General features: G+C 52.6%; 10 protein-coding genes across 10 annotated transcripts; 3 read left to right on the forward strand and 7 right to left on the reverse strand.

The window, feature by feature from the left end:
* Positions 1–167: 167 nt before the first annotated feature.
* Positions 168–421, forward strand: J4E92_005423 (uncharacterized protein; the record flags this gene model as incomplete). The annotated part of the gene is made up of 2 exons (XM_051496805.1): positions 168–173; positions 242–421. 2 exons carry the CDS (start codon positions 168–170, stop codon positions 419–421), a joined length of 186 nt encoding a protein of 61 aa, XP_051352465.1.
* Positions 422–2,726: 2,305 nt separating this feature from the next.
* On the forward strand, positions 2,727–3,836 carry J4E92_005424 (uncharacterized protein; the record flags this gene model as incomplete). Its single annotated transcript, XM_051496806.1, has 1 exon — positions 2,727–3,836. One exon carries the CDS (start codon positions 2,727–2,729, stop codon positions 3,834–3,836), a length of 1,110 nt encoding a protein of 369 aa, XP_051352466.1.
* Positions 3,837–3,948: 112 nt separating this feature from the next.
* On the reverse strand, positions 3,949–8,281 carry J4E92_005425 (uncharacterized protein; the record flags this gene model as incomplete). Its single annotated transcript, XM_051496807.1, has 2 exons — positions 3,949–7,864; positions 8,274–8,281. 2 exons carry the CDS (start codon positions 8,279–8,281, stop codon positions 3,949–3,951), a joined length of 3,924 nt encoding a protein of 1,307 aa, XP_051352467.1.
* Positions 8,282–8,319: 38 nt separating this feature from the next.
* J4E92_005426 (uncharacterized protein) lies at positions 8,320–9,573 on the reverse strand (the record flags this gene model as incomplete). Its single annotated transcript, XM_051496808.1, has 3 exons — positions 8,320–8,680; positions 8,740–9,078; positions 9,326–9,573. The coding sequence occupies 3 exons, from the start codon at positions 9,571–9,573 to the stop codon at positions 8,320–8,322; spliced, it is 948 nt and encodes a 315-aa protein (XP_051352468.1).
* Positions 9,574–10,068: 495 nt separating this feature from the next.
* Positions 10,069–11,406, reverse strand: J4E92_005427 (uncharacterized protein; the record flags this gene model as incomplete). The annotated part of the gene is made up of 2 exons (XM_051496809.1): positions 10,069–10,176; positions 10,264–11,406. The coding sequence occupies 2 exons, from the start codon at positions 11,404–11,406 to the stop codon at positions 10,069–10,071; spliced, it is 1,251 nt and encodes a 416-aa protein (XP_051352469.1).
* Positions 11,407–11,972: 566 nt separating this feature from the next.
* Positions 11,973–13,660, reverse strand: J4E92_005428 (uncharacterized protein; the record flags this gene model as incomplete). Its single annotated transcript, XM_051496810.1, has 4 exons — positions 11,973–12,590; positions 12,635–13,117; positions 13,163–13,433; positions 13,482–13,660. 4 exons carry the CDS (start codon positions 13,658–13,660, stop codon positions 11,973–11,975), a joined length of 1,551 nt encoding a protein of 516 aa, XP_051352470.1.
* Positions 13,661–13,868: 208 nt separating this feature from the next.
* On the forward strand, positions 13,869–14,921 carry CDC21 (thymidylate synthase; the record flags this gene model as incomplete). Its single annotated transcript, XM_051496811.1, has 1 exon — positions 13,869–14,921. The coding sequence occupies one exon, from the start codon at positions 13,869–13,871 to the stop codon at positions 14,919–14,921; it is 1,053 nt and encodes a 350-aa protein (XP_051352471.1).
* A 230-nt stretch (positions 14,922–15,151) lies between these two features.
* Positions 15,152–18,922, reverse strand: J4E92_005430 (uncharacterized protein; the record flags this gene model as incomplete). The annotated part of the gene is made up of 2 exons (XM_051496812.1): positions 15,152–16,383; positions 17,638–18,922. The coding sequence occupies 2 exons, from the start codon at positions 18,920–18,922 to the stop codon at positions 15,152–15,154; spliced, it is 2,517 nt and encodes an 838-aa protein (XP_051352472.1).
* A 974-nt stretch (positions 18,923–19,896) lies between these two features.
* On the reverse strand, positions 19,897–21,321 carry J4E92_005431 (uncharacterized protein; the record flags this gene model as incomplete). Its single annotated transcript, XM_051496813.1, has 2 exons — positions 19,897–20,852; positions 20,940–21,321. 2 exons carry the CDS (start codon positions 21,319–21,321, stop codon positions 19,897–19,899), a joined length of 1,338 nt encoding a protein of 445 aa, XP_051352473.1.
* A 1,097-nt stretch (positions 21,322–22,418) lies between these two features.
* On the reverse strand, positions 22,419–24,562 carry NOG1 (Nucleolar GTP-binding protein 1; the record flags this gene model as incomplete). Its single annotated transcript, XM_051496814.1, has 3 exons — positions 22,419–22,460; positions 22,516–24,361; positions 24,480–24,562. 3 exons carry the CDS (start codon positions 24,560–24,562, stop codon positions 22,419–22,421), a joined length of 1,971 nt encoding a protein of 656 aa, XP_051352474.1.
* Between the last annotated feature and the right edge of the window lie 243 nt (positions 24,563–24,805).

Raw genomic sequence — 24,805 nt, forward strand, 5'->3', positions numbered from 1 at the left:
CAGTGTTCAATGCTAATGAGTGAATGTACGAGACGAGTTTACGCATGTGAGCGCTGACGTCGTGTCGCGCTCGAGTCTGAGAGCTGCTCCAGGCTTGGCGCTGAGCCCTCAGCGTCGTCATCGCGAACTTTGCGACACCAACGCGTTCGCACATTCTCATCCTCGACATGGCTGTCTGGCAGTACGTGCGCACCCTGCATATGTACGTTCCCACCACTGACATTGAGATAGATGGTTCAAGAACATACCGCCCAAGACGCGCATGATCATTGGCGTGGGCGTCATGGCGTACGCGGGCGCTGGCCTCTACATATCCGACAAGGCTGAGGAGAAATTTGGCCTTACCCCAACCGAGAAAGATCGAGAGCAACTTCAAGATGTGATACCCAAAATCTCAACCATCGAGAAACGAACCTCATAAGGCATCATGCTTTCCCATGTATAAATTTTGGATGTCAGAGGAGACGGCAAATACGGTGCGTATGGAACATTCCACTGTAATAGCGAGACGAGATCTAACAGTTCCAGGCGAATGCATAGCCTCAATCCACCTTATCGTCGGTGTATTTCTATTAGGCTGTTAGGCAATATCAACACCGTTCCGCAACGGAAGATGTTGCCCAGATCATCGTCACTTCTTGTAGTTATGCATTGGATTCGTCTTGCAAGGCAGCGCTTATGGCGAGATGAATACCGCCACGTATCCATCCACCGTTCAATGCTTGACCATGACATTCTGTCATTAGACGTTTCAGGAAGACCACCGAGGCTATGCGTGGCTGCTTATTTCTATGCGGTATAGCGTAAGGCAATGAGGCTTCCCACTACACCACATTTGCCTACATGCATGGCGCAGTACATACATACGACGCAATCTTGGCGCTTACCCAAAGCCGTTCGCCTGCTCGATCATACAGCCCGGTTCTGTTCAATACATGTTTCATCTCGCTGCAGTAGGCAACACCATCCGTTGACAGACTGATGGATCCTACGCCATTGTCTGCGCACAGCGCAAGAGGAGAAAAACGACGCCACCGCTCAGACTCGCCATGCAGTCACTGCCGGGAAACAGAGGCAGGATGCTCTCCAGTCCCCGACGATCGGAGAGGTATGTGTACCAATTGCGCCCGCCTGGAACAGGAATGCGATCTGGGAACCGCCTCGAGAAAAGTGGCCAGGTTGAGAGAGCAACTTGTGGACACAGCCTTGGACTCTTGCGGTCCAAGTCGCACTGAAGGTTAGGAAAGTGTCGTCTTGGAATATCAAATCCTGACCCCAGTTGTATAGCCCAGCAGACAAATTGCGACATACGCGAGGAGTCTGCGCAACAAACGGACCCCGTAGCAGAAGAGTATACACCTCGTTCAGTCAAACGAGCGTCTTCACCACATGTGGAGGCGCCAGGAGTAACGGTCCCAGAGTCGCCGACAATGCTGCCTATGAAGCCTTCCCAACGCTCAAACTCGACTTGCACTAATTGTGCAAAGACGAAGAACAAGTGTGACTTGAAATATCCATTCACGAGATGCACCCGATGTTCTCGATTGAATCTCAAGTGCATCAAACTTCCTGCACGACGGCTAGTCAAAGGTGGTCGCGCCGCAGCATCGGGACGTCGCCGCCCTAGGTCACCCATTCACTACTCTGACAGCGAAAGGACAAGATCACAGTCACCTGCAGAAAGCTTTTATCATAGCGATTCGTCGGCTCGAGCTGGTTCACCTGTTGGTGCAGGACCATCTTCTCGCGTGCAGAATGATACAAATCACGGCGAGCAAATCTTTGATTTAGACAGTGTCTCTGACTGTTCTGATCATATCGAAGACTTCAGCCCCTCAGATCTCGAACGCACAGTGACATACCAGCATGTCCCTCTCTTAGACAGTGAGATCCGACTCCTCCGTATCTCACCCGGGCTCTTCGCGAGCAGCTTATTATGCTCTCTAAAAGTCGTCCCCTTGGAGAAACTCACGACAGAGGTCCACGAATTCCAAGCTCTTTCATATGCGTGGGGTAGCGACCCTCCCTCACACGAAGTCTTCCTAAGTGATCTTCCCAGATCAGGTGACGGCGATTTTCCTAGTCAAGCGTTGACACGTCCCCGGACGTATCCCATCCGCAGAAACCTCTATCAAGCCCTGAAGCACATTCGCCTTACGGACGACTATCTGTGGCTATGGGTAGACTGTTTATGCATCGAACAAACGAATCAGGAAGAGAAAAGTCAGCAAATCCCAAAGATGCCTTGCATTTACTCCAGCGCCTGGAATGTCATTGCATGGCTTGGAGACGCTGGTCGAGCGACTAATGAATTGGCTGTAAGTCTGGTTCCGGATATTCTGAACCTAAAGACGCTTGATTCCGACTTGCGAGGAGACGCCATAGATAAAGACACCCGCTTCCATGCTTGGTTAGCCTTCGCGCGCGCTCTACGGCAGCCTTGGTTCCGGCGTCGATGGGTAATACAGGAAGTTGCCTGTGCAAGAAGACTCTCGGTACGCATTGGCCACCATATCTTGAGCTGGTTGGATTTTGCTGATGCCGTGGATCTATTTTCCGACAATTTCGATCAAATACGAGCACACTATCGCCACTCGGCACCCTACACTCAATTCAAGGCTCGTTGGGATCATAATGATAGTTATAGTGCAGAGGCGGTGGCACTCATGAGATTTTCGCGTAATGTGTTTCAAAAATCTCTAGATGCGTCAATTACATCTAGGCTGATGAGTCTAGAGTCTTTGGTACTCACAGCCTCGCACTTCGCAGCATCGGATGTTCGAGATACTATATACGCTCTACTTTACCTTGCCAATGACATGCACGACGTTGTTGACACTTCTTCGGCATCGCAAGTGCAACACCGTTTCACTTCGGACTATTCAAGACATCCCGTGGATATCTTCAAGGACTTCGTACGTTATAGCATCGGAAAGTCCAACTCTCTCGATGTACTTTACCGGCATTGGGCTTGTTGGTCCCACTTGAACGCCCGGTACGGATACAACGAAAGGTTACTACCCAGTTGGATCGGAGCAGCAATATTTGGTCAGAATCGCTCTGAATCTCGGTATCATATTCCTTCAGATAGTCTGTTAGGACCTGTTGGCTCCCAGGTTTACCACGCATCACACTGCATCTCATTTAAAGGACAATCAATACCGCCAACAATCGACGATACCATACAACTTGAGGGAATGCTGCTAGGCACGGTAGATGTAGCCTCAGTATCGGCTGTCACTAGAGGACTGATCAGGAGCGATTGGCTGAGAACTCTCGGATGGTGCGGAACTCTAGATGGAGGCATCGATGATCAGCTTTGGAGGACCCTTGTGGCGAATCGCGACCCTGAGTCGAAAGTGGCTCCTACCTGGTACCGACGAGCATGCGCCTTGGCACTCACACAGCTTGACCATCTCGGTGACCTGAACTCGGAAGCTCTAGCAGCCGACCCCTCACAGCCTAGCACCTTAATCGAATACTTGAAGCGCGTACAGAACGCGACTGCTCATAAGAAGATTTTCCGCTGTGCAAGTGTCGAGTCAGAAGTCAAAAAGAGCCCTACAGGAAGTCAGAGAAAGGTCGCCGATGCCATCGTAGGCCTAGGACCAGAGCAGATGACAGGCGAAGATGAAAGCTTGGTTTGCATTCTCTATGGATCCTCCGTACCGGTTATCCTCAGTCTGATCGACGACGAGAGATTACAAAGCGGCGACATCTGTCACGTCAAGCTCGTCGGTGCCTGCTACGTACATGGACATATGGAAGGGGAGATATTTGCAAGCATGGGCGAGAAGGAATTCCAAGGCAGAACGATGAAGTTCAGCATTCATTGAACTTTTAATGGATGCATCAATACATGAGCTATTGTACAAGTCCTCTTTTACATAACAAACCCACCAAATCCGCAACACGCTCTCCTGCTATTCCATCTCCTTCACCACACCTCTACCTCCAATTCTCAGGCCATTTATCTTTGTTGTTACTATAATCCGGCAAGACAACCGTTTCTTTCTTCGCTTTCTTCCCTTCACCAACCGTTGTCTTGTCTGCATACAGTATCTTGTCGAGAAACTTCTTAAGACCCGCAGGGTTCGCATTAAAAGAGCCACTGAAAGTGCCCAACAGTCTCCACTGCCTGAGCTTCCCCAGCGTCTCTTCAGTTAAAGGATCCTCCGCAGCCCAGTTCTGAAACGTCTTGTTGAATATGCGCTCGAGCATGACACGCGCATATGCCGACTTCAGTGGCAACAAATTAAGCTTTGAGTCAAGGAGTTCTTTTTTGAAGGTGAGTGGTACTTTGGCGAGCCAAAGGAGAACCTCGCGTTCTTCCATTGTGCAGAAGTCTGGTCGGTCGCCCTTGTGTCTTTTCGCCGGGAATAGACTTGCGGTGCCTCCGGCATGCTTTCGTTTGGCGCCTTGGGTAGCAGCTCCGACTGCTGGCTGCGCGGTCTCGTCGTCGTTTTTGAAGTCGTCGAGATCCACAATATCGTCGTCAGAGAGGTCCTCATGCCTTTTTCCGCCACTTTGACCATTGCCGTCCCCAGCATTCTTTTTAGCATCCACGATTGTCTTTATGAGGACTTTGTTTTTCTCCTGGAACTCTGCCAAGTAGTAATCAGGATAGCACAGGATGTCTTTTTTTAATACGCCTTCATTGCCAAACTCTTTGGCAGTATTCTCCAGCACGCGAGCCGCATCTTCGAATGCCATGTTCTCGACCAATAGACGGTGCTGCTTTAGCCAAACATGTCTGTCCCCTTTAGCGACCTCATTGAAACCACCGAAGAGATATTGAAGAACAGCTTTCTGGGACCACTCGTCCATTGCCTCGATGCGAGGAGCAATCTTCTCTGGAAGCCTTTTGATCCATTCCTGCAGTCGTTTCTGGATGGTATACGTGAAGTCTAAGGGAGAGCCTTCAAGTAGCTCTCCAACTATTGCCACATTCTGGGGGACGAACTGATTTGAAGAGCCTGAAGGGTTCGTAGGTCCGGGAAGTCCTTGAGATCCACCAGGTCCTTGACGCTTTTGACGTCCTTGGCGTCCTGGAGATGTTCTTGTAGCTTTGGAAACAGGCTTGCCGGAGTTTGTCTCATACTTCTTTCGCATCCGCTCCAAAATATTCTCCGCCTTGGTTCGGATGACTAGGTGACCACCTTCCGTGTAGAACACGTCTCGTTTGGGGACTTCATCCTCGGAACCTAGCGTAAAGACGTTGAGATCGCGAACCCAGGTAGCAGAACGCGCTTTCTCGTCCTTAAACTTTCCGCCGTATTTGACAAAGAGAATAGCCCTGTAAGTGTAGTCATTTGATAGCTCGCCAATGCGCGAATCCTTTCGTACGTGCGTTGGCGCATCCTTCATCTGCTCCAACTGGTTCAAGTGCTTCATGAGCGTAGCGTGGTCGATTGTGGCCCAGTCGATGGACTTCGGGTCTGACAACGCGTTCTCTGAGCCTTTCGCGGGCGGAGATGAAGGCTGACCAGTGCTTGCTTTGTCATCTTCATCGACTCTTTCTCGGCTTCTCTTCCTCTTCTGCCCATGAGCCTGACGATGTTCAAAATGTGGCCAATGAAGTGGGCTCTCTTTCAAATACGGAAGTGTCTTCTTCGCCTCACCCCGGTAGTAGTACCATGTCAGCCAATATCTCGCAGTGTCGATGTCCTTCTTTCCATCTGCGATCATATTGGGATCGTGCGCTCGCCAAACTTTCACGTCTTCATCCGGCATATCCGCGAACTCGCCGACGAAAAAGCGGTAGAGAAGTCCGCCGGCGACATCGTATCGAGTGTTCCCCTCATTATCTTGTATGACCTTCTTCGCATCTGGATGCAGGTTCCGGACCCAGTGATCGATACTCGTGGGAGACAGAGAAGCAAACAGGGGCAGGTCTATCTTCTGGTAGGTTTGATCCATACGTTGCTCAACGGATGTCATATCCCAACGTTGACTGCGCTCTTCATCCGTGAAGGCATGCGTGTCGTTGATGTAACCTTCGAGAACCTCGTTAGACACTCCGCCAAAACTGCCAACGAATGTGCGATGTAGTACAGCTTTGTATGTTTGTCGGTTCCAACTCGGTGTTCCGTAAATCTTGAAAAGATCATTCTCGTATTTTTTGTGCCAGGCATCGGTCTCTGCGTCCGTGAGTGTCCCAAATTCGGGCAGGTTGCTATGATCAGCGCCTGCAGGATACTTGAATAGTGGTGTCTTTACGAGGAAGCTGCCATTGCCCTCCAAAAGAGAGTTTCGTATCGCCGTTTGCACATCTGGGTTTGAGTCATCAGAGTCGTTGCCGTCGTCACCTCCCAGCCCATTCCCTTTTCCCCCGTTATTGCCACCAGGGCCACCGCCACCACCGCCCGGCCCCATTCCTGAACCTCCGTTTCCACGGCCAGGTCCACGGCCAGGTCCGCTACCGCCACTACCACCACCGCCAGGCCCGCCAGGCCCGTGAGTTCCGCGATGTGTTCCAGCCGCATGTTTGCGGAAATGATACCTATCAAATAAGCCCTTGTGGTCTCGCTCGCCTGTCCGCTCGCGCCAAGCCGTAGCCACCCAAGGCGCAACGACCTTGGGATTCAGGATACGAAAGACATCCGGTGTCATCTTCAAAGAAAGCTCACCCGCTTTAGCATTCTTCTCACACTCATCCTGGATAATCTTCTGCATCTCAACTCTTGTATACAGAGAATCAAAATCCAACGCGTGGCAATGGCCATCCCATTTCCGTCTCGAAAAAGCGGTACGTAGATGCGACATGTAGTATTTGTTCTTGTATAGATATTCGAGAAAGGCGACAACATACGGACCGCACGCTCCACCATCGCCCTTAAAACTGTTGTCTCTGAACTGGTGCGGAACGTATTTGGCGGTTTTCGCATTGTACTGGCCTCGCTCGGGCCCGAGAACCTGCTCGATGGCACAGAGAATCTTCCCGGCGACTCTTGCCGCTGGAGACATGTCGCGGGGAAGCCGCTCTGTCTTTCTGCCCCTTTTGACCAATGTGATGTTGCCATCGATCCAGCGTGCCGTCTTTGTTTCTTTGTCCACTACTAAGAGACCCCAGTGAGAGCCTACGGCGAGAGGTTCCAAGGGTGGCTCCTTTGACTTTTTACTAACTTTTTTGGGTCCTTCCTTTGTCTTCTCGATGGCTGGTTCTGGTGTGTTGTCGTCGCCTTCTTGTGGGGTGTCAATCATTGCTACATCCACCTCGTATGCCCGCTCGAGATCGGGGAAGTCTTCGACCGTGTCTTCAGCTCGCACAACATCCTCTATCCCTTCTATTACCTCGCTTTCTTCCACTTCTTCAATATCTTCTGTCGGAACGTCCTCAGCTTCTCTAGCCTCCTTTCCCTGCCTATCGATTTCCTTGTTACTTAGCAGGCCATCATTGACAGGTACCACAATAAAGCGCTTTCCATCTTTCAGTGTCGGCTCTATAGTACCGTCTTTGAGCAAATCCTCCATGGTGCAATCGCCGTTACCGAAATTGAACAAATCGTTGCTCTGGTAGATTGGAAGTGCGCAAACATCTCTTGACGAATCTCGCCTAGTCAGTAGAGCAAAGGCAACATCGAGGCTGCCAGCTTCGAGCCAGCAGGCAAGATTATTGCCTCTTGTAGTTGTGATGTCCAAGTATTCCCGGACTCCGATCTCGCGAGTGTAGCCATGCTCATTCTTGAGTTCGACTAGACTAGTGCCTAGCCAATCCTCGATAAGTTGATCGTCAGTCTTTGGTGTGTCTGTTTGTGTGCCTTCGTCATTGCCAGTAGGCTCGACTGCTGGTGTGCCTTCAATATTATTAACTTCTGTCGGGCTGTTGGCGGTGTCTTCTGGAGTGTCTGCCATTGTGCAAATGCTGTATTCGTGGTGTCCTTTTGATGAAATCAACGAGTGTCATAGATCCCGCGGACGTATATGCCTGATATGTAGCATCTTCCTCGAGTTCTTCGAACAAAGCCGAAGATGCTTGAAAAGGGGACAGGAGGCGACGAACAAAGACACCAAGGTAGATAGCAGCGCCCTTTGTCGAGTATCGGACGACACCATCATTGTCCAAGTCTCTTTCATGTCCGTTTTGGGGCAAATAGGATGTTAGTTGACCTGGTCGTCAGCGAAGACATGAGGATTGTCGACTGTGAGATATAGTCAGTATTATGAATTGTCAATTAAGTAGCTAGCGAGATTTTGATCTGCCATAGGAGTGTCAGCTACAGAATACCGAGTCCATGACGGGTATAGACGAATACCGGGAAAGTGGTAAATACCGATCCATGCTGCCGGTACACCTCCTGGCACCTTTGTCACACCCGTCTACCTCCATTGTCTTGCCGGCTCTGGCGGCACAACCTCCCTGTCTGCCCCTTCCCTAATCAGATTTGCCGGATCCGTGAACGGATTTGCATGCGCTTCTAGGTCCTCGGGCGACGCTCGTGATGTCGCGATCTTCGGCTGCTGGCCTGGAGTACCGTCTATGAACGTGAGTCCGAAGTTGTTCAACGGAACAGGCGTAGCATGAGCACCGAGACTCGACGAAGGAAAGTCGCGAAGGTTTTGTTGCGCGGGGGTAAGGGAAGAAGCGCCGCTGAGATCGTCTAGTCGCATAGACTGTTGCGCATCAGTCTTTCTGTTGATGTACGCCGCGGCGAGCGCAAAGCCGAAGTAGATAGCCATGCTATTACTGATTAGCTTATTTCCCCAACATCACCATCCATGTGTTATCGTAAAACTTACCAAACCGCTCCCAACATGCCCAAAACCTCACAACCCCGTTCAATCCCCTTTGCCCATCTACTCCACCTGTCCAACGTATACATCGTCTTATCGTATTGCCAACACGAATCCCTAGTGAGAGCCACAGTGTGCCTCAAACTGTAATCGATCTTGCTACTGGGGAAAGTGTTCATCCAAACAGTGCCCAAAGCAACCAGCACGAAGTAGACAGCGAGGCAGGTAGACCAGAGCATGCCAGCACGGTTGGAGATGCGCGCGGAGCGGTAGTGGCTCCGAAGGAGAAGGAGGAGATCGATGACTAGGAGAAGCGGGTTGAAGATCAGGATTGCTATGATCGTGCTGCAAAGATGTTGGTTAGCACATCTTCGTAGATGGGATAGTACGATAGAACGACAAAACTTACAAAATCCCTCCCCTTTCCTTCCCACTCAGATACTCGGGCCCCATCAGCCCCGGGTCCGTACTATTAATCCCAACATCCATCCCATGCCAAAACTTCTCGCGATCCACATTCGCATACAGCACCGGCAACGTCTTCACGACGTTAGTCAACACAACTCCATACGTATCCCCGTATATCCCATACTTGGTGAAGTCAAAGTTGCTACCGGCATCCACATTCAAGCATTTGACTTCGCTTTGGGGGGAGGCGAGTAGACGGTGGGCCATAGCGACACAGAGGCCGAGTTGCGCGACCGCGAAGAGGATGGAGAGAAAGAGGAGGATGTCGGTTGCGAGGCCGGTGCGAGAGGGCCAGCGGGTGGAGCGGGAGTGGGTGAAGAGGGTGAGGCAGGAACGGGCTTCCTTGAGGGGGTTTGTGCGGGTGCGCGCCATGATGGCGTTGTTGGTGGTGACAGGTTTGTAGTCTGGTGTCGTTTTTTCTGTTAGTGGTGGGTGACTGGAATAGTTATCTGAAAGTCGAAAGGACGAGAAAGAAAGGTGAGCAGGACAGGATTTATCCATCCCTCAATCTCTCAGGGTCTGTGGTGTTGTCTTCTGGTAGCGGTACAGTGAGTACCGTGGGTGCGACGCCGGAAGCGAGGGGGAGCCATGATAGCATCTTCAAATGCCCTTGGGCAAAATGGGCTGATAGCGTCTTCAGGAAGGAGCGACGACGACTGCGCTGCCGATAAACCACGTGAGGCGAACGAGGAAAGAGCGACCGGTCGGAAAGGTATCAACTTGAATTGGCAGCTACATAGAAACATTGATCGGGCTCGGGGCTTCGCAGGGGGTGTACATGCTTGCGTAAAGCAAAAGGACAAAAAGGGCTCATGACAGGGTAACAAGGAGATTAAGATCGTAATCAAAAGAGGTATTGCAAGTTGTTTACATGCGGCTGCGATAGGGCCTAGGGACAGCCGGCTGGAAGAGCCTATCCGGCAGCCTGTTTCCATACTGATCGAAGCGGTAGTCCTCCTTTTGTTCAATCCACATCTGCCCAGCAAGTTAGCCTTGTGCTAACAGCTAGAGCTTGCTACCGTAGGGGCGGGGCGGGTAGCCAGCAGTGTTGTAACCACTCACCTCGCGGTCGGCGTAGTTCCTGTCCAACGGCACTGGTTGTGGATTTAGTATTTCTTCGTCGCCAAAGCCCGCGTCTCCTTGGAACCTACGCGAATAGTGCGCTGCACCAATGGGTTGCGGGGCGCCGTATTCGGCGTACGCAGGGGCTCGAGGGCCGTACTGACCTGGGCGTTGGGCGCGCGCGTTGCTCTGCATCCAGGAGTCGCGCTCGGGGAGACGGTCCTCGTACGATTCAGGGCGGCGGCCGAGGGGCTCGGGGAAGCGCGGGTTGTAGGTGCCTTGAGTCTCGATGGGGTACTGAGAGCGGTAGTGGTCTTCCTGCTGGTAGCGCTCGTCGTAGTGCGTCTCGTAGCGGCCGTCACGACCTTGTTGCTCGAAGTGGACGTCGTGACGGGGAGCAGGGCCGCGGTCGTCGAAGTGCTGGGGTCCGCGCTGATGTTCGTCGATGTACACGTCGCGACGCTCTTCGTAGTGAGCTGGGGGCTGACGGTCGCGCTCAACCCAGACGTCGCGGTGCTCCTCTACGTGTCGCGGCGGCGCGCCATCACGCTCGACCCAGACATCCCTCTCGATGTGCGTCGTGTGGGTGGGCTGGGGCTGGGGCTGGGGCTGGGGAGGTTCCTGATGGATGTCGATGTCGATGTGCGTCTCCTTGGTGGTCGCCTTGGGCTTCTTGGGCTCCTCGACTGGCTCCAGAGCAGTCAGGTAGCCGATGACCTCGCTGAGACTGGAATGCGCGATGGCGAGCTCCTTCTCCCGGTTCTCGAGCTTCTCCTTCTCGCTGAGCAGCCAGTAGACGCGGTGCCGCATGCCGATGCGGCGGCCGTCCTCGACATCGCCGGCGACGCGTTCCGTGTGCGGCGTGATGTTCTCGAGGGCGCCGCGCACGTCGCGCATGCATCCGTAGACCCACTTTGACTTTTCCGGGTTGGCCTCGAGGATGTCGTGGATCTCGCGGATGGACAGCAGGCGTCGCACTTCATCGAGGTCGGACCGGACGCGGCCAATGATGCGCACGTAGACGGCGTTGGATGGGCCAACGTCGCGGACGCGCTTGGCCTTGGTGAGGAACTCGGCGAGCTTGTAGGCACCCCCAAGGGCACCGGCGGCAGCACCGAGCGTGAGGATCTCTCCTTTAACCATGACGGGCGGTGAGGTGGCAGCTGCTGGGAGCTACCGGCTTGGTGAGGGTGATGTTCAATTGAGTGAAAGGGTGCCTGCGTCTCTGCCTGTACCTGGCGCGAGCATCCCGCGCAGGTTCAACCGGCGTGGAAAGTGGGGATAGGCGCTTTGGTGAGGTGTGAAGAGAGCAGAGTTGTTGTCGCTCAGCTACTCAGGGCAGCATTGACAGGGGCCGTAGCTGTTTAGTGTTATTCGGGGGCTGGGTGCTAGCCACATGGAGGCGCTCTAGCCTGCAGCTCGTCACTCCTCGCGACCAACCCGAGGTCTGAACTCCCCCAGAGCTCCACCCACGAACATGTGGCTTCCATCGCTTGCAACCGACAAGCTGATCGTGTTCATCGCGGAGATCCTGAGCGGTGAGGACACACGCTGGCCTCGCCCAAAAACTGCCATTTGTCTGCGGTAAACAACATCTCCACGTCTTGTTTACTCCGTCCTGATACGCGCCTGGATCATCCCAGCTCGCCATGTCAGCTCCACTCGACAACGCACCGACCTGCCTGAAACTTGACACTCAAAACCTTGCTTTATTTACCGTATTTCGCAATGAACGCGCGAACTTTGGGATCGCTCAAACTCAATTCACTGCCCTCTGCATCCAGCAGCTCACGGTCCTTGTTCTCCAGCTCCAGCTCCATCGCCTTCAACTGCTCGTCCAGTTCCGGATCTGTCAAGCTAGCCTGGTGGAATGGTGCGTGCTTATATAGCGCACTCAAGATCGCCCTCAGGTCGGTATCGGCTTTGCTTGTTCGTTCGGCAATTGCATCATGAGCCGACGTCGCGGTGGACTCGTAGTGGCTCTGCAGCTTCTTGCTTCGCTCAACCTGGGCTTGTTGCAGAGTATCCTGCAGGCTTTCAATGTTGTCGTGACTGAATGATATGCCCGCATAACGAAGCGCGTCTTGCAGTGTGACCGGGAGGTCGAGCGATGATGTAGGCTTGAGCTTCACCATGGGTGTAAAGGCCGACGTGTCAGACCTCATACGTTTCAAGACGGGTGTTCCAACCGGTGGGTGTGTCTCCGGTATACGCTTCGCTGCTGCTGCTTGGACGTGCGCGAGTGCTTGTTGGAACTCGTCAGTGTCCTTTGTACCAGTAGTGACTATGTTGAGACGTTTGCCCATGTACTCGAGCGTTGAGAGCACCTGATATGTTAGCAACAGTCTGATGACATATGGGAGGTACTCACATAGTTTAGCCAAGCCGTTCGTGCCTGTGTTCTGTCCCTGTCCTTGCGCTCCTTCATCTCAATCATCGGCTTGCGTATCTCATGCTCGACAACCATTTCAGCAACAGAAGCGATCTCGGAGTGAAGCTCTTCCAGCTCAGCCTGCAGGGCGACCTTTCTCTCTTTGAGGTCTTCTTCTGTTTCTGCAACGCCGTTCTGGGAAAGGCCCGATGCGTTGGTGAGAAACACAGTGTCGACGCGAGCTTTGATCTCCGCCGCGCGGAAAGAGATAATAGCCTTGCACCACTGCTCCATCGACTTCTCGTCCTCGCTGACTTCAGGCTCGGTAACAATCTGTGACACCAACTTAGGGAGTCGGCTCAGAATTTGGTCGTCTGATGCAAGGCGCTCTGACAGGTAACCTTTGAGTGTTGACCTTTCAGAATCAATTTCTCGTTGGGCGTCGGTCATCTGTTCCGTGACTGATGCAACGACATCGTCGACCTACTCAAGTTAGCGGAGAACCATCTGTGGTGATTTGAAACTTACAGAGACGTCTAGTCGAGTCTTTTCCTGACCCTTCTTCCTTCTTCGCTCGTTCCTTGCATGCTCAACATCCAAGTTAGGCTTATCGAGAGCTTTAAGCTTCATCAATGCATCTTTCTGAGTCTCCAAAACTCGGCATTGCTCTTCAATCGCAGTAGTAGAACTCTTCAGCGATTCAATAGCCGCAGCAATTTCGTGGTTCAAGATAGGTCGGATGGGTTCACCCTCGCTTTCGTACTGGTGCAAGAGACCCTTCTTCTTCAAAGTCTGGTACCTAGAACATCAATTAGCAGATACCGAAATAACGAAATTCTGCACTTACAGCTCTAGCTCTTCTTTGCTGAGTAAAGTGTCTTCGTGGAGGTACTCGTCGACCCACGCCGCAGCTTCGTGCTTTGTATCCGCATCCTCGAAACCCAGAAGAATGTTGTCGAGATCAACCTTGAGGCCTCGCTCTTCCACCACATTCAGCAGATGGTGAGCTGCTTGTTCTTCTTCCATACTCCCCACTTCTCATTCGTGTTCTTGCGGTGTGGGTGTTTTGTGGCAGATGCGAAAGCAGTTAGGTCAGCGACATTCGATACGGCGCGCCACACGAGCCACCCGCGCAGTCGCGGTTCACGGCACTCTTCGTGCCTTCCCAACGCGCTCGCGACTTGGACTTTGACACCCAACTACGCCCATCCAAACTCCCCACCAGGCCACGAACATGCCTCCCACCGCTCTCGAACCCGTAATAACCCCCGAACCCGCCAAGGAAACCGCCAAAGAAGCCTCCATTCATCCCACCCCACTACCCACCACGGCCATGCCATCCAGCAACCCCACCCATGAAGAACACCAATACCTCTCCCTGATTCGCGACATAATCCAAAACGGCGAGCACCGCCCCGACCGAACCGGCACAGGCACCCTCGCCGTGCCCTTCCCACCCCAAATGAAATTCGCCCTCTCGCGCCCATCCCCCGACCCAACAAAACCACCCACGCCCATCCTCCCCCTCCTCACCACAAAACGCGTCTTCCTGCGCGCCGTAATAGGCGAACTCCTCTGGTTCGTCGCAGGCAGTACACACAGCAAATCCCTCTCAGAAGCGGGAATCAAGATCTGGGACGGAAACGGCAGCCGCACTTACCTCGACAGCGTCGGTCTCTCCCACTACGAAGAAGGCGAACTCGGCCCCGTCTATGGTTTCCAATGGCGGCATTTCGGCGCTGAATACAAGGGCCATGCGGAAGACTACACAGGCCAAGGTGTCGACCAGCTCGCTGAGATCATCGACAAACTCAAGAATAAACCGTATGACAGACGGATTATTCTGAGTGCGTGGAATCCGGCGGATATTAAGAAGATGGCGCTGCCGCCTTGTCATATGTTTGCGCAGTTTTATGTTAGTTTTCCGGGGCATAAGCAGGGGGAGGAAAGACCGAGAGGCGTGTTGCATAGTTTGCTGTACCAGCGGTCTTGCGATATGGGCTTAGGGGTTCCGTTTAATATCGCGAGTTATGCGCTGCTTACGCATATGCTGGCGCATGTATGCGATCTCACGCCGGGTACTTTTACGCATACAATGGGGGATGCGCATGTTTATCTGGATCATGTGGAGGCGCTGAAGGTGCAATTGGAGAGGGAGCCGCGCGACTTCCCGGAACTGAAGATAAACAGGAAGATTGGGGGAAGTATAGATGGGTGGAAGGCGGAGGAGTTTGAGGTACTGGGGTACAAACCGCATGCGAGTATTGCGATGAAGATGAGTGTGTAGGATATATACGATGTATGATGAATGTGGGAGCATGTCTCCAACACATGCTTTGGCATTGATACTGTACGTTTGCACGCTTGTCATACACATTCTAACATGCAGAGACGCTATGAACGCTACAAACCCAACGTAAATACGTTATATGTATGAAGATGTGGAAAGGAACATAACAATCAGTCAATCTCCCTCATTTCCAAACCCCCCATCCACTCCCGCCACACCCACCTCCCCTACGAAGGCATCTCCTGCGGCTCACTCCTCGGCCCATGATTATGCGCATACTTCACACTACCCGGCAACTCACTCCTTACAGTATCCGAATCCGGCGCATCCACGTACTGCGCATCCACATGCTGTGCATCCACATACTGCGGCGGCACAGCACCATACATGCTCTCTCTATTATACGGGCTCTTCTCTCCGTTAGCAAGCTTCGTCGCCTTCCTCTTGCGCCACCAGAAGGCCGCAAAGCCGATTAGTGCGAGAGCGACTAGACCGCCGATTACCGGTCCTGCTATCCATGCTTTGCTGGGGGAGGAGTCGTCGTTGCTGTTTTTGTTGGCTCCAGATGATGAGGAGGGCGACGAAGAGGGGATCTCCGCATCGAGGAGGACGGCGTATGTAGCGCCTGGCTGCTCGCTAATCACAGTCGTAGTGTTCTGCAGATAGCAGTTGTTGAACCCGCCTTTCAATGTCGAGTCGAAGAGAATAGCTTTGCATCCTACGTTCTCCTCCGCGCAAGCATCCATACACGCCGTAATATTCTGCATATGCAAACTCGTAATATTAGTCCCCGGATTCAACCTCCCACAGTGCACCTCAAAGCCCTTGGCATCCTCCGTGCCCGCCGCCGCCGTATACGATTCCCGATCTGGACATTTCGTATCGATCTGGTCGATCTGCGTCATGACTGCCGAGTGAAAGAGGATGACTCCCGCGCCTACGTCCAGGCTATCCGTGTAACCAGAGTCGTCGCCCGTCTTGAGAATGCAGTTGGCGAAACCGATTACCATAGTCGGATTCCAGGATACGGCTGTGCAGAGCGGTTGCTGATCGACGCATATCTGCATGCATTCATCGAGGGATTCGACGTGGTAGAACCATTGATAGTTGCCCTCGAGATGTGGATACCCGTCAAAGTCAGCTACGTTTGCCTTGATCATCTGCCCGCAGTGCGTGGTGTATTGCATGCCGTGGACGCCGGGGAGGGTGTTGGTGGAAAGATCTTCATGCGGACATGTTTCGTCGAAGCCTTCCATTTCGCTCCTCTCGATGAGGGCGGTGTAGCGGTGGGGGTTTGGTTCGAGGAGATCGACGGTCGCGCTGCTGTTCTTCATGTAGCAGATGTTGTCGGGATCCACCCAGAGGACGCCGAAACATCCTTCGCCGGGGCCCCAGAACCGTGAGCAGTGTTCTATGCATTCTGCGAAGCTGTCTAGTTGAATGGCTTCGGTTGGCGCGTCTGATGTCTATTAACTCTGATCCCTCTTGGAGGATATCGCGTGATCTGCTGCTCACCATTATTGCGTATGTTTTGATCACAGTATGTGGTGTAGTTGGCGCCGTTCAGTGTCGTAAATGGGAAGCCGCATCGCGCAGGACTATATTGTCGTGCTTCGAGGGCGCGATTTGGTACATATTCTGCTAGACCTGCTCTTGTATCAGTAAGCGTCTTGTATACTACCATCATCTCCACACTTGCAAACATACTTGTAGGCGAACCAAACGTCGTAGTCGCTAGCATCAGAGCTAACGAACTCCACATCCTCACGTCCAGCATATTAGTATACCCCATAGTCGAAGACCCGTGCTTGTACAACAGTAGGAAACGCGACAACGTGGGATCCGGGGATCGTGAGTGTACGATACAAGGTTAATACAAGGTTAAACCAAGCTGTACCGATCAGGCACGTTGCCAATAGTAAGCCATGGGGCGAAGTACAGCGGTTATTGAAATTGCAACTAAGGCCTCCAATACATGGCATCATGATGGGGGCCAGAAAGTCTTCCTGTAAGACGATGCACCTCATGTTAGAGGTGGGAATCCGTTGAATCCTACGACATGGCTTGAGGGCGCAGCGTCCGCGGGCATCTCGAATTATCGGGTGGTTGGGATTCGCCAGGATTATGAGTGGTGTCGACGAGAATGACGGCGTTGTGCTTGGTCAACGCATTGTTAGGCGCGTGACGATGAGCAACGGGATGCAGGGCGTTTGCAGGGATTGTGGTAGGATCCTCTTTGGCTTATGAACGCACCAATGGCGGATGGCCTCGTCGACGAGCTAGAGAAGGCGCGCTGCGCCTTGCAGAGAACAACAACTGCGCACAAATGTTGATGTACGAAGTCGTCATGTCTCATACGCAGTGCTTACATGGGAGATTCCAGGAAGTTCCCAGGTCTTGTATGTTTTCTGCCCACCTGCTGAACCCTTTGAGAATGTGCTCTTTGTGTACTAGCAAAGGACCGTTGCTTTTATAGGACTAGCCTTTTTGGCGTCACATGTGCACAGCTTCAAATCCCCGATTTTTGCATAATAAAGGTTTGTAGTACTAGATTGTCTGTAGAAGTACTAGAGCTTCTACTCTCTAACAAAGTAATACAACGAGAATGAGGCACTAGACTTTGCGGAACAATTGTCAAACTAACTTCCACTGTAGTACGATACCGTAGTTCTGAACGTATTCGTAATCGTCTCCAAAATGTGAGTATGACAACCTTCCTGCGCCTCCACACCGTCGAAACGATCCTTAATCCAAGCAAGATAATCATGGACTGTGACCATCGAGGCACCCAAGTGATCGACCTCCGGGTACAAAAGTAGCGAAACACGAGACTCCGGGAAAGCGCCGCAAGTACGGTTGAAGTCACTCTTGGTGTTGACTGCGTACACTAAATCGTCGGCGATGCCCTGAACAACAAGCATAGGTGCAGCGAGAGCGTGAGGGCCAGCGCCATTGTAGCGTTTCTGCCAATCGACAACATCTGGATGCTCGTACCAAGTAACCTTTTTGAACATCTGTGCGCTGGTGAAGTTGCCGTATAATGCGTTTGCAACAAGGATGCAGCCTTGATCCAGGAGTGGAAGAAGATCGAGAGCGGCATCTGTGAGGTAATCTTCGAGATGGAAGGTGTTGGGAAAGAGCAGTGCGAGCGATTGCAGAAGTAAGATGGCGTTGGCACCGCCGAATGGCCCTCCATTGGCTCGTCGGATGGACTCAGGGAAGAGGTCAAGAGGACGGAGCGCGGGAGCAGCGGCGACAGAGCCTAGGAACTTTCCTGCCTTCAGCAGCTCTTCTTGAGCGGGCATCGCAAGACGCTCGTTGGTTCTCCAAGCTGTCATGCCACCTTCACTGTGGCCGACAACTACATACTCCTCAGAGAGTAAGCCGCCGAGAGCCTTGCGGGCAGCAATCAACCCGTATACGGCATCAGCTGCGTGCAAGAAGCCCGCCTCGTACATGAAACCTTGAGGGATATCTGAACCTTGACCCGAATAGTCGGGCGCAATGACAGCATACCCAGCAAGAGCAAGAGCATACGGGCCTCTCCATTCATAGTGTAAGTCTTTGTTGTTGGACGGTGCACAGTTGCGAATTCTACCAGCTGTGCCGTGGGTCCAGACAATCGTATTCAGTGGCTCGTCCCGGTTTGGCTTGCTGTACGGCAACAACACAAATCCAGTAGCCGGAATGGGGTTTCGTTCAATGTCTTCGGTCACGTACATGAAACGCGCAAGAGACATGCCGGTTGGTGCTGAGTATTTTGTGTTGCTGTCGTTGCGTGAGACTGGTTGCCATCGCAGTAGGGCGCCTGGCTTTGCTCCAGTGGTGTTGGATGGGGTGGTGTAGAATTCGTCTAGCGTTACGTTCTTCGACACCCACCCTGAGGACTCGCGGAGGAGGGCTCCTTTGAATGCCGTCTGGCAAGCGGAGTTGCATGACTCTTGTGCGCGGCTGGCTCCAAGGAGGAAAGCTATGAGATGGGTGAAAGGGAGTCTCATTCTGAAGAATGAAGAAGTGGAAGGAATGGCTTTGCTGATGCCCAGGTGGCATTGGAGGCTACATCAGGGCCCTATATAATATTTCGATTGATACAGCCACAATATCGATGCGAAATATGCCGACCATACTGAGGTCAGGTGCAAGTATGCACTAGACACGAAGTGCCGGCGGTACTTCTTGTTTGATCTAGCGGGATGCATGACATTGCGGAAGCAAAGAACAGCCGAGAGACGCACCCGGATAACGTCGTTCTTAGCCTTCTTCCGATGCGGCAAACTTGATCTAAAAGGTCGATGTACGAAGTTAGTGTATGCCTCGCACGCAGTTCGTACATACATAGGAGATTTGACCCTTGCCAGATACCCCATATTTCGGACCAAATGTTTCATGATGCTCTATTGCTGGTACTCTCCACCAATGCGGCTGAAATTTTACGTACAGCGTATACGAAGTATGCAAGTCGAATGTTCAGCCAGGTTCGGACTTTGAAAGCACCGACCGAAGACCCAATGGAGTCGTGCCTACGAAACAATATACTGTACCTTTGACTCAGACTGTGGTCTGATCCTGATGCGTGCATACGACGCAATGGCACTTCTATGCCAGTAACGTAGCGCCCCTGCGCGCCTTTGGAAGAAAAGACTTGACAAGAAACCACCGGCCTTGACCACAAGCGATCACATACAACGATCGTGAGGTCGCGTAGAGTTGTGTAAGCTCTACAAGAACTCATCTACACTACAGAAAATTTCTCTCAGATAGCGTAGCTAAGAGATCATCAGTACCATGTAACTTAGCGGACCTTCGAGGTCGCAACGACTTTGCTACGACGCGTGTACACAACAGTACGGCGCATAGATGTGCACCATTGGCGCAGGCGTGCTTAGCGCTGTGACAACGCGTCGTTACCTACCTAGGTGGCGCCATTAGACGTCGATCGGAATGAAGCAAAACTTCCAGCAGTGTTGATTGTTCACGAATACTCCTCTTCATCAAAATCACCAAAGATCCAATGCTCTTCGAGCCTCGCTCGTTCTTCGTTCGACTCAGATGCCTCAAGCGCGGCGGCCTTGAGCTTTCGTTCACGTTGTTTAGTCTCTTCGTACTGCCCTAAGGGTACCCATCCCTCCGGGCCGATGCCAACAGCATCCCTACAGGCCTGGAGCTGCTCGTATGCTTCGATCTGCGCTGCATGAAGACGCTTGCACTCGATCACCTCGTCTTCTGTGAAAGAGATTGGGCAAGGAATCTTCGAATCATCTCTCGCGCTCGATTGTGGGGCGATGATACTCGACCAGTTCTCCGTTAGATAGATGAGGTCAACTTTCATTGTTACGTTATCGCCTTCCCAGGGCTCACTCGCGTGATCAAAGAGTTTTCTTCTTATTATGCTGAAGTCGTGGGCTAGGGCGTCGTAATGAATCGAGTTTAGTTGTGCAGTCTTTGCAATATAGTAGTAGTGGAGTTGACGCCGGCGTAGGAGCACGGCCTGATCGAATCGTTCCCTCTCGCTTAAGTCGTCAAAATTGGGTGGTAGTTCGGGCACTTCAAGCGATTCTGAGACGGCGTCACCGTAATTCTGGAGGCTATTTGGGATACCGCACTGCAGGAAGAGCGGGAGTATTGCGCAGTGTTGCCAGTCGATTAGACTAGTGATTTCAAGATTATCCGAGACAATTATATTGTTTGGTTGGAGATCGGGATGTCGTAGCGTCGGCCGGGTAAGAGTTTCGTTGTCATGCGGAGTGAGATAAGGCGCAATTTGCAGGTATTTCTCCAGGCTGGCAAGACGATCCAAGGGCGATTGCTTTTGATAGTTGTAGATCTCTCGATGCAGACGTTGGAAGGGGTGAAGCGGTCGGCCAAACTTGGTCAAATATGCGATTTCTTTCTTGGCCCCAGCTACAAGTGCCGATGTTGGATTTGTATCTTTGGAATAATTAGTTGAGATGGCTTACAGCAGATGATCAACCAAAACGTGGATCTGGCTGTATAAATGGAAGAGCTAGCACGTACATGGTCCGCGATGGATCTGGATATCGCTCCGTTTCCCATACCACATGCGGAGCCTTGTGTCAGGACCAACGCAAAAGTCGCCATCGCGGGCAGATCTGGCGATAGGACCCTCGAATTCATCGAATCCAGCTGGCAAGTCCTTGGTGTAATACAGGCTACCACTTGCCAGGAACTCAAGAGCAAACAGTTTAGACTCCAGCTCCACGAGTTTAGTGACGACGGCGATCCTAGCCTTTTCACACAGGTCAAACCAGATGTCACCTAAACGCATGCCCCGGATAAACTCCATGAAAATGAATTCGGTGCCAGCTGCGTTCTCCGATGTAGCTGAGTAGCTGTAGACCTTGGGGACAGGTATATCGTGTAAACGGAGAAAATCCATCGTTGCGACTTCGCTGGCTACGACAAGGTGCTTCGGCTCTGTGACCGGATAAGGGATACGTCCAACAAACTGGAAGCCATCACGCATCGTGATCAGGAAGGTTCGATTAAATCCCCCTTCAGCTAGCTTTTCGAAGGAAGTCACGTCTTCTACGTTCTGATCGACAGCTGCGGCTGCGAGGCGCTTGAACTCCGATACATCGAAGACGCGTCTTCGTTCAGAGTGCTTCGAGGCGTCGTTCCAACTTCAGTTCATGGTCAACATGAGCGATGGTATTGGTAGAAGGGTTTGACAAACATCCATCGCCCTGATGTGTATTCAAATAGCTTAGCGAGTTCGTCCGTTGAGTAGTAAGCCGGAGAATGAGTCGGTTTTGAGCAGAAAGCTCTGGCTTTTGGGAACTGTACCGTCCGTGGGAGCAGACGGCAGGAGCCATCTGTGAATAGGCGACTACTTGTGTTCCGATAAAACGCCATAAGACAATCGCGCAGTGGAATGGCATAGCGCAAGGGCAAGGATTCAGTTGCTGCGGAACAACTCAACCGAAACGCTTGGATTCCTTGGCATGCACTAACACCGATAGCGCAAACCCCAACGAATGGGATTTAGGAGATGAAAAGAGGAGGTTGGAAAGTGAGAACTCTACGCGCCCGCACGCGAGACGGGGCTGAAGGATTTTGTGGCACGCTCTGAAGGATCGATAAGTAAAAAGCCTTGGCAGGGCGTAACAAGGCTGAGCGCTGGGTCGTGCTATTTCCGCCATGCGGGATCTCACCACCACAAGGGTGCGGCAGGCTTGTGCCGTGATTTTGCTGTGTAGTCTGTGTCCGATGCCTTAGGTCTGCAGATCGTTGGTGTTAGGCCGGGCAATAGCTTCATCCATGATGTGTGTCAAGCGTAGAAGTCTGCTGGGCGTCACCAACTTCAACGAAATATTGCGCGATCACTTCGCTCGAGATAGGATGGTGATGGAAAGAAGTATTGCATTACCACGCTGCTTTCATCAACAGCGAGATGGTATCTAATGCATCCCAAACGCCAACCATGATTTTTCCCACCTGCAAACACGCAATGCAAGAACGCATAAGACTCCGCGCTTATCTGTGGCTGGTCTTTCCGATACCACGCTTTCCAGCAGTCTGGATAACTGTTAGCAACTGCGCCGAGAGTAAAACGTATTCGAAGTAAACTTACCAAATGCTTAATCAAAGAACCAGTCTGGTGCCTATCGGCCTCACCCTGTCTGGCCATCCTGTTCATCTTCTGCTGCGACAACTTCTGCAGCCTCTCAGCCTTGGAAGCGGCAACCTCATTCGTAACACCATCATTCCTCCTGTTGGTGCTCTGGCTGCGGCCTCGGCTCTTAGCACGCGCAAGCATAGCAGCACCAGGCGTATCGACCTCCATAGCATCGCCACCAGGAGCCTCGGATCTTCCACGAGCCAAGCTGCGGCCTCGCGCCTCTGCCTTTGCAGTCGTACGCTCGACAGCCGCTGAGGGATCGTAGCCGAGACTCTCCAGATGTGTCTCCATCTTTGACATTTGCATGGCCTTCTTGGTCCTGGGAATGACGGCCCTGTTCTTGAGACTCTTGCGCATCTTGGCCTCGTTCCGGATGAGTTGCCTCTTCTCACGGATGAGCTCTGCCTTGTACCTGATGTCCGCTTCCTCTGCGTCTTCAAGGTCGTCGTCGGAATCGTAGAAGCCCTCACCCTCCAGCTTCTCCTCCTCAGCTTCGAGCGCGGCAAGCTTGGCCTCGATTTCAGGGTCAATGAAGTCGTAGACGTTCTGGCCCTTGAAGACCTCAGGAATGCGGTCGTGTTTCCACTCGTCGTTCTCAAGCATGTAGTTCTTGCGGAGATCGATGTTGTACACACCAGCTCCACCGTCTGCCTCTTCCAAATCACGCTCAAGGAGCGGCCTGTCCGGGTCTTCCTTGTCGTACTTCTTCTTGTTGAGCACCGCCTCTGGGATGGAAGTCTCGCGAGTAACGCCGCCCAACGGCTGGGCAACGTGAATACGGCGAAGCAGCTCACCGAGACGGCCAGAAGGCTCGCCGGCGCTGTTGGTACCGGCCTTGAGCTTCTCAGCGTTACGGGCAGCGATCAAGCGATCGCAGACAGAGTTTCGCACGGCCATAACACCCTCAGTTGTGTTGCAAGAGAGCTCGAGCATCTCAACCTCGCCAGACTTGAGCATACCCTGTAGCTGTTCCTGGGTCTCGGGGTCGAGCTGATTCGGGCGCATAAGATCGATCTTGTTGATGACGATGGAGATGAGCTTGTTGGCGAATAGAGGCTTGATGTTGTTGAAAAGAGCGATTTGCGAGGCAACGGAGTAACCGCACTGCTCGCTGAGATCCATGAAGTAGAGAATGTGGGCGCGGAGATGGGCAATGGCGCAGATAGATTGATGCTCGATGGTGTTCATGTCCTCGAGTGCGTGGTCCAAGATACCGGGAGTGTCAACGGCCTGGAACCGGAGCATCTTGTAGTCGAAATGTCCGACATACAGACTCTTGGTGGTGAAAGCGTAGGGCTGTACCTCGACATCGGCCCTTGAGATTGACTTCAAGAATGAAGACTTGCCGACGTTGGGGAAGCCGGAGATGACGAGTGTGCGGGTGTTGGGGTCGATGGACGGAAGACGACCCAAATGCTGCCTAACCTGCTCAAGGTAGACGAGAGGGTCCTTTAACCTCTTGCAAATGGTGGCCATACGACCCAGCGCGGCCCTCTTCAGCTGCTTGCACTGGAAGAGAGACTGTCCGTACTTGAGAAGACGGACATAGTCGCGCGCAACCGTCTCAATCAGCGACTTTGCAGTCGAAAGCTGACCAAGCGCAATTCTGAAGTGATCCGCATCGTATAGGGTGTTGAGCAGATCGCGGTGGAACGGGTGGATGTCGGCGAGGCGCGGGAAAGCCTCGATGGTAGTGGAGAGGCGCTCGGTAAAGGTTTCGGAGGTGTACTTGACTTTTCGCGTGTAGAAGGCTCGAATTCTGCTGATCTTGAATCCAGCACGAATCTGTGTCGGCAATCTGGGTTGCAGTCAGCTTTGTCATCCTCTATGCGATATGCATTGCGCCTGCGAAGTCGCAAAGCGCCGGGTGGTAGAGGGAAGGCGCTTTGCGCAATTGTGTCGAGGAAGGCACCTACCTCCTCTGGGTCCTGGAAAGCACGATGTCCAGAAACTCCTGGCTCGTAGGCACAGCGGGGATATCCTTCCACTGGGTCTTCATTCTGGCGGCTGCGGTATGTTGATGTCGAGTAGAGCCGTCTGCGCGTTGGAGAGACTTCAGGGCAAAAAAGTTCACGACGCTATCGATACCGGTGGGGAAAATAGTTCGCCTCGCCGCCGCGCTAGTCCCGCATCCAATGCTAGCGTCGTTTGTCCGGGCAGTTGCACCCATCCATCACGCGCCTGATAACACCATGGCTCAACTTCCGGATATGTTACTCAAGACTACGCAATGGATTCGATC

The sequence above is a fragment of the Alternaria infectoria genome, assembly GCF_024043175.1.
Source record: "Alternaria infectoria strain BMP 0036 chromosome Unknown scaffold_8, whole genome shotgun sequence".
Lineage (NCBI taxonomy): Eukaryota > Fungi > Ascomycota > Dothideomycetes > Pleosporales > Pleosporaceae > Alternaria > Alternaria infectoria.